Source organism: Amphiura filiformis, chromosome 1, assembly GCF_039555335.1.
Source record: "Amphiura filiformis chromosome 1, Afil_fr2py, whole genome shotgun sequence".
NCBI lineage: Eukaryota > Metazoa > Echinodermata > Ophiuroidea > Amphilepidida > Amphiuridae > Amphiura > Amphiura filiformis.
In genome coordinates this window covers 3120571-3134156 of record NC_092628.1, presented here as the reverse complement: position 1 = coordinate 3134156, position 13586 = coordinate 3120571, and the positions used below count along the sequence as shown (strand labels likewise).

Sequence of the window (13586 nt, the reverse complement as noted above, 5' to 3'; positions counted from 1 at the left end):
AACTGGATGGAGAAAAGGAAAGTGCGTGAGGAACGTGAGTTGCTGGGAAGACTTCTGATAATTCATGGTTGCCGACCAAGTTTAGTACCTAAACTTGGGGAAACAATCGGCGAGTACGATATGTCAACGGTGCCCACTCGCTGTGTGCTGTTGATGGAACCCTGTACATCCCCAAAGACAAAGCCAGTGTGATGCACGCTGTTGAAAATGCCAAGGCAGAGCTCAATGAAATTGTCCCACAGCCTGACTTGGTGCAAGAAGATCCTCCAGTTGCCCTACAGCCTGGCCTGATACAGGAAGATCCTTTATCTGTTCCCCCACAGCCTGACCTGATGCAGGATGATCATTCAGATGTTCCACAGCCTGAACTGATGCAGGAAGATCCTTCAGGTGTCCCACAGCCTGACCTGGAGGAGGAAGAATCATCTGTTAAAGTTCTAATAGTTGACGCCATGGCTATTCTTCAAAGTACGAAGAAGACACCAACCATGCTGAAGCTGTCGGATTTTCAGAATGCATTCAACAAACGCATTGAAAAGAGGATGGATGGCTATGATGAGGGTCGATTTTGTTTGATCGAAACATGGATCAGTCATTAAAGAATAAGACTCGACAGAAAAGATTAACTACATCGGTAGAATACGAAATCCAACCAGAAATGAGCCTTACCATGTCCATTAAGGAACTCAGTCCAATCTGCATCATCGACCAAGAAGAAGCTGACATGTATGTTAGGCCAGGGACTGCTTCAATATTTCTCAAGTGAAAGTTCTTTCCTGTTGGTCGTCGTATATGACACCTTCATCAAGGGACATGATTTTGAGGAGGGCGCACACATGAAGAGGCTGATACCCTGATTCCACATCAAGTCTTTGCCTCGGCTGCTAATGGTGCCTTGCGAGAAATATACGTTTGGTTTAGTATCTTGTGGACGCATTGCAGCTCCCACTTCGCTGAAATTGTAAACAGGCAAGGGTACAAAGAAACGAGAAATAGAAATATTCAAGCGAGTTGAAGTTGTTGGACATCACCAATGTCAAGGCCTACTTGGACTACACAATTTTGCTGGTGCTGACTGGGGAGGGAAGTTTGTTGGAATCTCCAAAAAGACTTGGATCAATGCCTACCTGAAGCTTGATGATGATGATCCTGCCATTAATTACTTCAAGGAACGTGGTAAAGGTTACATTCCTCCTGAGCTTATTCATGGTGAGCTTCCAGCTCTGGTGAAGGCATTGGAGCACTTTGTGTGTCGTGTTTACAGTTCAACAAGTCCAACAACCCTGCCATCACTCAGATGGGAACTATTTATGTCAAAGAACTTGGAGGGTGAAATGCTACCCTCGTCTTGTGCTGCATTGCTGCCTCATATCCTCTGTGCCAACTACGTCACAATAAGAGAAAGATCATACAAGACTAATTTGCCCTGAGCTGCTACCGATCAAAGAGAATGGATGGGATTTAGAGAATGGAGGGTACGTTCCAGTTAGATGTCTTGCTATTCCTGCTCCACAGGCAGTACTTGAACTCGTCAAATGTGGCTGGAAAGCAGGTTGCAAGGGACGGTGCAGCTGCTCAAGCAATGACCTGCCTTGCACTCCTCTAAGGGAGGACGTTGCCGATGATGCCATGGATGATGAAATCGATTGAACTAATTTGACTCTATGACTGCTGAGAATAGATCACCCTGAACTTGTGAAATTAGGCTTTAACAACACCTGTCAAACAGAACGTTCTCTTCAAAAATGCTACAGCTATATTCTGCGACAGAATACTAAGAAAGCAACAACACGACTTTGTGGCATATATAGCTGTAAGGTGTCTCCAAGGGGTCCAATGAAGAGGACGGATCAATTATAAATGGGAAAAAGAAACTTCAAGTGGCTTAGAAAAAGGGTGGGGTGTCCCAAATTGTCCAAAAGTCGGCGTCAATAAAATTGACCCCCCCGCCTATTTCGGCAACAAACTTTTATGACCCTTCCCACCACCAATACACCTTACCCCTAAACAGGCTAACATTGTATTGGTTTGCATAAAATAAACACACTATCTGTGGTCATCTTGTAACTCCCTACATTTTGGTCATTAAAATGTATGCCCCTTTTTTTCTTTCCAAAATTTATGACCCCCCCGTATATTTGGGACCCCTCCGAAGAAAATGATAGTCCCTTAAATATATTCAGTGTACTTTAACAGATACAAAAAAGTTTCAAACATTATTAATATTTGTTAACAAATGTTAGAAATAGGTTCAAAAATAGGTTAAGGGGGCCAAAACTGAGGTGACCCCCCACAAAGCGAGGGAGGGGTGTGAAAATTTGAACCCCGTCATTTTATGACAGTTTGGTCCATATAGAAGTCAAAACACCAAAAAAATCAATTTTAGCAAACAAATCCTACGGGAATACATACCATACGGCACTATTAGCCAGAAATGTAGCTACTGATGAGATGCTTTTTAAAATTAGTTTTGAAGGATGACACAGAGGGGCTGGATTTGATTGACTGGGGGAGTGAATTCCATAGTAGAGCACCTTGAATCTTAATGGTATTATCAGCAAGTTTTGTTTTGGTTAAATTGACATGGAAATTACTGGCTTGTCTTGTGAGGTGATCGTGAATACTTGCGTTTGTAATGAACAAGTTATTTAGAGACAAGTCAGTTGGAAATAATTTGTGGTGGGAATTGAACATGAACGTTCCAAGTTGGTGAAAATGTATATCTTGAATCTTAAGTGTGTTAAGTTGCTTGAAGAGGGGTTCTGTGTGGGCCAGCCAAAGGGAGTTAGTGCACGTGCGGATGATTCTTTTTTGGAGGAGAAAAAGTGATTCAAGGTGCGAGTTGTTTTTGTCAGCCCAGATAATATTGCAGTATGAAATATAGGGAACTGCAAAGGTGTTGTAAAGTGTAAATAAGGATTCCTGAGGAAGAAAAGGACGAACTTTACGAATAATGCCATTATATTTAGAGATTATTTTAGATATATGGGACGTATGAGATTTCCAGGAAAGATTATCGTCAATTAGTATGCCAAGAAATTTGGTTGTGTGGCCTTTTTGTAGTTTATTATTATTAATATGAATATTAATTTCCTTTTGATGTTTGGTAGTATGTTTATTTTTAAAAATCATGAAATTAGTTTTTTTAACATTTAATGAGAGTTTATTTAGCTTAAACCAGTTGGAGATAGTTTCCAATTTATTATTAATCAGGGTTTCGAGAGAATTTTCGTCCTTGTGAGAAAAGAGAATATTTGTGTCATCTGCAAAAATGATGAAGTCAGCTGTGGTTGAACAAAGGGGAAGATCATTAATGTAAATTAGAAACAAAAGTGGACCTAATATCGATCCTTGCGGGACACCGCATGTGATTGATGTCATTTCAGATGAGGTTTGATTGAATACAACGAACTGTTTCCTGTTATTAAGATAACTATGGATCCAATTATTAGCAATTCCTCTAATGCCGTAAGTGTCAAGTTTATTTAAAAGAATTTCATGGTTGAGCGTGTCAAAAGCTTTGCTGAGATCAAGGAAAATACCTACAGTGTGAATTTTATTATCTAAATTCTGGGTAATTATGCTATTAAGTTCATTAATTGCCATATAGGTTGATCGTTTTTGCCTGAATCCAAATTGGTTGGGACTAAAAATGTTGTGCGATGAAATGAAATCATGGATTCGGTTATAAATAACCTTTTCAAGTAATTTAGAAATGGCTGGAAGGATTGAAATTGGTCTGTAATTCGAAAAATCATGGGTGTCACCAGATTTAAAGATTGGTGTCACTTTGGCAATTTTGAGTTTATCAGGAACTAAGCCATGTTTAATTGAAATATTGAAAATGTGGCAGAGGACCATGCTGACATTGTTTATGATTGATTTCAATAAGATAGTGCTGATGCCATCCATGCCTGAACTATGGCTTGATTTTAGGTTAGCACATAATTTAATTAGTTCCTCCGGTGTTGTTGGGGATATAAAAATGCTATTCATTAATTATTTTATCAGCAAGGAAAGCACCAATGTTTGTGAAAAAAATCGTTGAATTTGGTGGCAATTTCATGGGCATTGGTGATTTTGCTAACAATGTCATCAGTAAAAAAGTCAGGAAGTTTTAAATGTTTGTTACGCCCGAGTAAATTGTTCAAAGTTGACCACATTTTTTTCATGTCATTATTGTGGAGCTCAATTTCTTTAGTGTAGAATGATTTTTTGGCAACACGGAGGAGACTATTAAGGTGATTTCTATATTTTTTATATTTAGTTTCATTATTATCAGTAGGTTTAGAAATATAATTTTTGTATAATTTATCTTTAGTTTTGATCGATTTAATTAGACCTTTAGTAACTCAGGGTTTTTTAGGAGTATTCCGGTAGTTAGATTTAGTAGTTTTTATTGGGCAGTGAATATCAAGCAAAGTAAATAATTTATCATTAAACTTATTATAAGCTTCCTCAGGGTCATCAATATCATACACAGAATGCCAGTCGGATTGAGAAAGAGCATTATTAAGGCCTTTGATGTTATCAGGCTTGAATTGTCTAGCTTGCCTAACAGTTGGTTTGGGTGGTGGGAAGAACCTGGAGCCCTTTGATATGGTGAACACAGGGAAGTGATCCGAGAGATCTGTAATTAAAGCACCAGACTTGTGATTAGTTGACACAACGTTGGAGAATACATTATCAATACATGAATAACCAGTAACACCATGCCGGTTGCGATATACACGAGTCGGACGATCGATGCATGGATAAAAATCATGAGAAAAGAAAAGGTTAACAAATCTGTTAACTTTAGGCAATTGATCGTATTTTAGAAGATCGATGTTGAAGTCTCCCATAATATAACATCTTTTCTTTTCTTTAGAGATAGTTTCAAGGGTCTTTGTCAACTGATTGATAAAATCGTCAAAAATCACATATTCCGGCTTGTATATAATTCCAACAATAGTTTGTTGAGACTTGTGGTTAATCTCAACGAACACAGAATCACAATGTTGGCAATCTAATTTAAGATCACATCTTTCGCGAAAATTGATACATGGATTGATATAAATTGAGGCGCCGCCACCATTCCTTTCATGCCTTACACAATTTACTGATGAATAATTGCTAAGATCAGCCAGATTTGCATCATCATCATGAGAAAACCACGTTTCCGTGAAGCCATAAATATCAAAGTGATGATCGAGCATAGAAAGATAGTTTGCAACATCGGTGGTATGTTTGTTGAGGCTCCTGATGTTAAAATGCAGAATGGAAAGGTCGCTGGCGCCTAATTCAGTCGCATCGGGTAAATTCTCACTACTATAATATTGACAGTTATTGATCTTGTTATAATTGAGGTTCAAGGTGTCATCAAAGAAATCATTATGAGAATTTAGTGAGCAATTAAAAGAAAATGGATCAAATTTCATATTGGACATGAAATCGGACATTATACGAATAACACAAAACTTAAACTACCAATAAATTTACTTAATTTACAACTTGTAAACAAATCAAAAGATTTGAATAATTAGTATAGAAGCGGGAGAGGCTGTGCCCAGTGATGAAAAAAAAATGCACCAGTCTCTTAAGCTCTCAGACTCAAATATGCATGTAAAATATGAACGAAACGAACTTGAATAAAAAACCAATTAAATGAACTGAATAATTTAAGCAATAACCAAATCATCAATAGAAAAAACAAATATAGCTCAAATGTGAGCATGGTATAGTAAATCAAACTATGTTGGTATCAAAATGGAAAAGATGAAACAATAAGCACATGTTAATAATACCTTTCGACATAGAGAAATATGAAAACAATTCTAATAGTCAGATCAGTCATGAAATAACAGAAATATAATGAAATAATAATCTGACGAATCATGACGTCATATATAGGTATTAAATTGTACAGATAAAACAAACATGTGTGTCATAGGGAGCTATTTTTATTGCTGAAGTCATCAATTTGAAGCCTGTTTGAGCATCAGCAATTGAACCGATAATAAGACTGTTTGCACATCTGTTGAAAATGAACATTTCACCCCATATAGGCTATCAAGCTGATATTACTAATTCCCACATGTAAAGAAAACTAATGAGTCATTTGATCAGTAAAATGTGTCATTTTTCAGGGACATTGGTAAATATACTTAAAATGTTAATATTCTGTCAAAGGTATCGAATGTGACCCTGTCCAAAAAACTAGTAAATGATAAAGGAAATATCTATTATTTTCATACATCTGTAAAATTAAACTTGAAATTCACACCAAAATTTGTTGTGAAGGTGATGTAGAAATTAGTGTCAATGCAGTTATAAGAAATATATCAGTGAGACAAACAAAGCTGACACACAAGAGGAATAGTATGGGATCTGTAAAGGAGATCACAAGGCTTGATAAAAGGGGTGTCATATGTATGATTTTTGTTTTGATATATTATTAGCCTTGACTCGAGAACCGTAAGACCTTAGGGGAAAATAAATCTGATTAGTGACTTAATTGACTCATTTCCTATCAATGTATTAGTATTAAGGAAGACACTTCAGTTTTTTTTTTAGTGAAACGGCTAAAACTGGAAATATATGGCTCCTGCCATCACGCACACCTTAATTTTAACTGCACCAGGAGCAAAATGTCCCCCTAAAAGTTGGATGGGCAGGTGGCCAGCTGTTAATGACCCTTTAGTTAATAATCCTCCCTTACATAACAACATTCATACTTTGATAATTAATAGGTTCTACATCCAATGACATGACAATTTTTTTATGATATCTTTTATGGGGGTACTACACCCCTACCCAATTTTGTGCCTATTTTTGCAGTTTTCTCCAAAATTATAGCGCATTGGGAACAAGTAAAATATGTATATTATAGGGCAAGGACTACAACTACTGCACTGGAAATTTTATTTCAGCACAGACAACAGTTGTGGAGTTACAGTCAAAAATGAGGGAAAACCGATATTTGATCAATAAATCAATAACTACTTGCATTGATTTGCTGAATTTTCAGTACAGTAGTTGTAGTCCTTGCCCCTATAATATACATATCTAATTTGTCACCAATGTGTTATATTTGTTTTTAGAAAAATGCAAAAATAGGCATAAAATTTGCCAGGGGTGTAGTACGCCCTTAAGATCTTTTAAATGCCTTTATCTCAGAAATGTTCCAGATTTTATTGAAAACCATTCACAAATATTAAATATCGATTGTTATTTCTGTGGTTTGACAAAATAATGTGATGCGATCAAGCAAAATCAGTCGGAACTCGGAAATATTAATTTTGAGATACAGCCAAACAAAGGAATTTCCTCTTGTTTCCTCTTGTTTTGGAAACTCTTTAATTGCTCATATCTTTGAAACTGGTTGTTCAATTTCAATGGGGTTTTCTGCAAAATCCAGCTTTTTAAATGCTATTTACTATTCTATAAGAAACTTTCCGAGTTCCGACTGATTTTGCTTGATCGCATCACATATATGATATTTATCGCATTCACCTCTACAGACCTTAAAAATCACATTAATCATGTCAAATGATTACAAACATCAATACAGTTGCAATGACCTTTCTATATAATCAATTATTATCTTCGTTGTCTTTCCTCAGTCCCTGGTCCACCTCAAGATGTTCAATTAGACAATATAATGCAGACATCTGTCAGAGTGTCTTGGATGCCACCTGAAGTGACAAATGGAGCTATTGACGGGTACATAATTGAACTGGAATCAAACAATGGCAATGTGGAGAGGGAAAGTAAGTGTATGGTTTGAAGCAAATACTGCTTACTATTTATTTAATATTTATAATGTTACTGTTTCTGAGGTACTTTAGCAGGGTCAACTTTAGAATTATACTGTATACTGTATGAAGGTCAAAAAGTACATTAGGTGAAAAAAGATTGTAACTGCCATTATGTGCAATTGATATGGATTCTGTGTTAATATGCATATTTCTTAAATTTTCAGCAACAAAAAGTTTCCATGATAAATGGTAAAAAAGATTGAGACTTTATCATTTGAAAAACTACTTGTGACTGACACAGTAGACTCGCTAATGGTGTATAACATTATTTCCTGTTTTAAAATTACTCAAATTGCCCACAAAGATTCTTTGTATCTTGTGGGTGCTAAGCCAAGTCCTGGAGCTGATGATTTAGCCCATGTCTCACAATTGCAATATTACTCAAAATACTTCATGAATTATTAAATAAATAACCAATCACCTGATATTGTAGTACCGTTTTCATAATTTAATAGGCGACTGTTCCAGGGCCAAACCAAATTGTGTTATTTATATATCTCCTGTAAGGATTTCTTTGGCGATGAAAGAAAAATAGGAAATATTGTAATAATAATATAACACTTTGTGGTAAAATGTTTATTTCAGGTTCGATGTCACCATTTATTGTGGATAATCTGTCACCAGGCACTAATTACAATGTGTACGTCACGGCTGTCAACAGAGAAAGTATTGAATTTGTAGGGAATAGGTCAGATGTAGTCACATTCAAAACACTACCAGATGGTAAGCTGATGTAATTTGATATTTTTTAAAGAGTTTATATGAGAGAGACTTTGTCTCATTCAAAACTCTTTTTCTAGTTAGTCTCTTTTTATACGGGATAACTCTTGCCTGCATATGCATGTTGTTTTATTTTTTACTTTGTAATTTGTTGTGTTCCTTAGCAAAAAAAAATTACTTTCTGTTTTGAGATTCAAGCTGTTGTAAGATTATTTTTGAAAAAGATACAAATGAAGGAACTAACACAAAATTGATGAAGGCATATGAACGAAACAATTTGCATCAATTTTGTTGTTTGTTCTCAACACAAGGCAAATATATTATCAATACTAACTATATACCAGTTACAAATGTCGATATGTTTGTCATTGAACAAGTTATAAGTGAGTGTAATTCTGTCAGAATCCTTAATAACTGCTGCAAAATAAAGTGACAGGAAATTTTTCTTCACAAGTTTTCATTCGGATATCACTTTTACAGCAGTGGCATCGTCTATTCAAGTTCACAAAGAGAACACATGCAGACAACTCTTGTAATATGACAAAACCAGGATCTTGTAATATGACAAAACTCTGGATCCTCGCATTTAATATTTAATGTCTCATATTGACTGATGTCATGCTATGACACAGCAGATAGGCCGCCCTCTCTAATTATAATTAATTTACATTGGCCGTGAGACATTTTCGAGAGAATAACATCATTACATGTTTAATTCACCGGCAGATCCGCCGTGAGCTGTTGTGGCGTGTGGTGGTGAGCTGAACGACATGTAATCGTTAGTGCACGCTGGTTCGAATCCGAACGGTTCTGATTTTTTCTCTCCTTTATTATAATGCCAGTTTGTCTGAGCTCCACTTCTTTAATTATGACAAAACCAAGAAGAAACCTATTTTCTTTTAATACTTTCTGATATAATGTTAATTTACTTATGCATTCTTTTCCTTACAGCCCCATCACCACCAATTAATGTAAAAGCTGCAGATTTTTCTGATACTTGTACTATAACTTGGGATGCACCAGCTGTACCAAATGGAATTATTACTCAATATACGGTAAGTATTTTTGTCTCCTTGTGCATGTGTGTGTGGGTAGGGATTTTTTTTATTTGTATTATTTATTTCATGCTATTGTGTAGGGGCGTGTACTCGCGTAGCATTCTACCTCTGAAGTTCTTAACTTGAATGTGCACCAAGTTTCAGACGACTATATTGTCTATATTGGGGCGTTACTCACTATAACATGGGTTAATTTACATGACAGTTTCCCGCTCTTACTCACTTTATGCTAACATCATGACCCGCTATAAATCTCACTATAGGAAGTTTTCTGGTATCTGTATGATAAGATACTCTTATAAAGTTGACACAAAACTTTGAGGGCTCTCGCATATTAGGAGGCTTGATTATTCCAGACCAACAAACAACCCAGAAAGTTTTCTACACCTGGCATTTAATCATTTTGTAATTTCTTTTATTTCCCAGGTGTATCCTGTAAGTCAAAGGCGTGGTGATGACCCAGACCCAGTAGACGAAGACCCAGTGATAATAGAAAACACTGAGAGGACAATTTATACCTTTATAGAAAGTGACCTGATACCGTATTCTAGATATGACTATACAGTCACTGCTAGTACGAGTTTTGGAGAAGGTGAACAATCTAGTCCAGCTGTGTCTTGTTTGACAGAACCAGACAGTAAGTAAACCTTTTCATATTTGAAATATATGGAGGCTGGAGTTGGGCTCTGAATACATGGAACTAAGGTTATTATATTACACATAAAATAAATATGTCATTTGATTGGTGGATAATACCAATATTTATTTATTTATCTATTTATTTATTTATTCATTTATTTATTTATTTATTTATTTATTTATTTATTTATTTATTTATTTATTTATTTATTTATTTATTTATTTATTTATTTATTTATTTATTTATTTATTTATATTTACTTACTTTTTATAAAGTTTCAGCAGCAGATTGGCTATAATTTTAAACTTCTCAACATACTCAATGTTGTTTACTTCTAACAGAACCAAACCAGCCACCACAAATAGAGCCTCTGCCTGAAGAGACTCCTGATATTGTCACTCAAAACACATTCAAATTGATGATTCTTCCACCAGACACAAGAAATGGTGATGTCAGGTAAGCCTTCACTTACAAAGAAATACACTCGTACACACATACAAAGAGAGATAGATTAAACAGCATTTTTTTCTTTCTTACAATTCAAGATTTGAATCATTTTATGGTAATCATTTGGATTCTTTAGAAAGCACCCAAGCATTTACTTTTATAAGGCAATGAAAGTCAATTTGATTGGTTCTCATTTCCCACCTGCACCGATTGTTCATTTAGCCAACATTTTCATTACCATACTTGTTAATACAAAGGCCGGTCACACTTCTCCTCATAATCATTCTAACACAGCTTCAGGACATATCACAGGTATTTTAACACAAATGTATTTGATTTGAGGTTGTCAGTATGTGTTATAAGGTATACATCTACAAAAGTCTTCATAACATTGCCCCAATTTACCTTGCTTCATCACTAACTTTGTATTATTCCGCTAGGGAGGGTGTACTCTTGTCAAGTGATACTACGCCTCTGGTTGAACCCAACATTCGTCCAAAGTCACTTTTCTCTGCTGCTGAGAAACATTCTCTATGAATGTATACCAAAATGCAGAACAACTTTTCAATCTTTATCAGGGAAAGCACCTCCCCAGCAGTGTTTAAAAAATCTCTTAAAGCTCATTTGTTTCCAAACTAATTTTTTGTGTCATTTGCTTTGTTTTTAAATTATTTTTATTGGTTTTTTTTCATGTGCTTCACCCCTCTTTCCTTTGTCTGCACTGGAACAGCTGTTATGAAGTTATCATCGTACCATTGGTAAAAGGAGACGCTTATGATCCAAATGTTGATCCTGATGTGGTATACCCACCAGACTCGATTCAATCTTATGACGAGAGTAAAGCCAGACCAGGCAACCCGTACTTGGCAATGGTTCTAAAAGGGTGAGTACTATTTGATATGAATGTAAGCTGTTGAAATAATCCTGATAATAAATACCCATCAGATTACATGTATATTTAATGAGGTGCCATTATGCGATTTGCCGAGCACAGACCTCTACAATGGGAAAAACAGTTTGAACCGCAAACAATGTTGACAATGTCGCCTGTATAGTCATTACGGAACAAAACAGACTGGTTTATAGGTATCTTAGTTATTTGTCACCAGTGTGCGGTAATCACAACGATAATGAGTAATGTGGATACTGAATAATACTTACTTAACAATGGTTCTAAAAGGATACATACTTTTTAATCAGTTTGATGGAATATGAATGCCACAATTTCAAAAATATTAGTGATTTGCATCTTAATTCCATTGTGATTTCCACATAGTAATGAATACCAGATTTCTATAAACCATTCCTATATGTATAAACCCCTATGAGGTGTCATACATGATTGACGAGCAGGGACAACGAAAATGGGAAAACGGTTCTGCACCATCAAAAATAAAAGTTCACAACATCCCCCGCTATAGTCATTATAAAACAAAACAGACTGGTTTACAGGTATAGTTATTTGTAGGATGATGGGTTAACAAGGGTAAATGTTTTTTTTTTTTGCGTGTGTGTTTTTTTTCCTCATCAAATTGTACATACTGTGCAAGATGATTTAGAAGACCCACATTCTCATTGGGAATACTTTGATGTTATTGAAAGTAAAACCAAATGCTTGCATCTTATTATAGTTTGTCCCAGTGATCATACTGGCATGGTCTATATATCACACAGACACTGTTTTGGATGCAATACCCTGCTTCCTGATTAGATTTTGCCCGCTCATGAATACATGAAGCAGTTAATATCTTATTCTATTACTTTCTGATTTAAACAGAAGTAGCATTACAGACAGTCAACAAGTGACTATTGGAGATAAATCAGAAACTTCTTGCGACGACACAGATGTAGGATCCAACAGAAGAAAGCGAGCTGTACCAGAGACACGACAAGCCACAAATGGTCCAGTGCAAGCTGGAACTGACTATACAGCATTTACAAGATCTTATGTACTTGTAGGTGATCAGGTATGTGGCTTGATATCGTTATGAATTCGGCAGAGTGACGAATCGAGAATTTTGAGCAAATTGAGTTTTTGTATGCTTATTATTCTGTTTCAGGTTATCTTTTATTTCCACCCAAAATTAATGGTAAATCTAACTCACCGACGTAGTTATTGAAATTTTGATTTGAACGAATCGCGCCTAAGGGTGATAAATGAATTCGGCAGAGAGACGAATGGTATACTAAGCTGTACAAATCATGTTGATCTATAGTATTGTATAGCGGGAAACCCCGAATTTTCTATATTTCATGTCCTATACTAATATATTTGATATTAACGTATAGCTGTAGGTATCTTCTATCCAGTGATACCAATATAAGTACAAACATTCCCCACATGATATTGCTGTGGTTTAATAATGTGAGTGCGCGCCCGTGAAATTGGAAAATCCCGGAAAATCATACGCAAAATATAGGCCAATATTGTTATTTTTGCTTTAAAATCCTCGAGTTTTTGCTAAATATTACAGGGATGACTTTTCATAACTTATATAGCAAGTTAAGTCTACATAGCTTTAGGACAACCAGTAATTTTTACACAAAAGCCCCAAATCAAGAATGCTATGGTTTACACGTAGTTGAATGCGTATTTGACCTCTCTTTGTGCAGTGGTAGAGACATTTTGGATACAGCATAAAGCCGAATAGCTGTTAAAACGCGCTTTGAGGGATATGCAAGTATTGCCAATAATTCGTGTACATTCACTTCTATAATATACATTTCAAATGAGTGCTCACGAATGTTCTAAATTTTTAGAAGGACGAATGGAATGGTACCAAGATTTTCAAACGCTAAAGTTGCTGCTGTAGCTATTGGTGGGAATAGTGCACTCATATTTATAAACATTTTTGTATATTTCAGGTTGTGTTTGATTCCAGTCCAATACTAGCAGCACCAATAAGAACTAGTCGTAAGTAG

General features: G+C 35.7%; 1 protein-coding gene across 1 annotated transcript in view; it reads left to right on the top strand.

Moving 5' to 3' along the window:
- The window catches only part of LOC140169245 (cell adhesion molecule Dscam1-like), a 43143-nt gene extending 29557 nt beyond the window's left edge, over positions 1-13586 (top strand). The window contains exons 7-14 of the mRNA XM_072192504.1: positions 7605-7751; positions 8385-8522; positions 9471-9574; positions 10004-10214; positions 10559-10673; positions 11395-11547; positions 12442-12631; positions 13530-13586. Coding sequence (XP_072048605.1) covers positions 7605-7751; positions 8385-8522; positions 9471-9574; positions 10004-10214; positions 10559-10673; positions 11395-11547; positions 12442-12631; positions 13530-13586 — 1115 coding nt within the window. The remainder of the gene's footprint in view (positions 1-7604; positions 7752-8384; positions 8523-9470; positions 9575-10003; positions 10215-10558; positions 10674-11394; positions 11548-12441; positions 12632-13529) is intronic.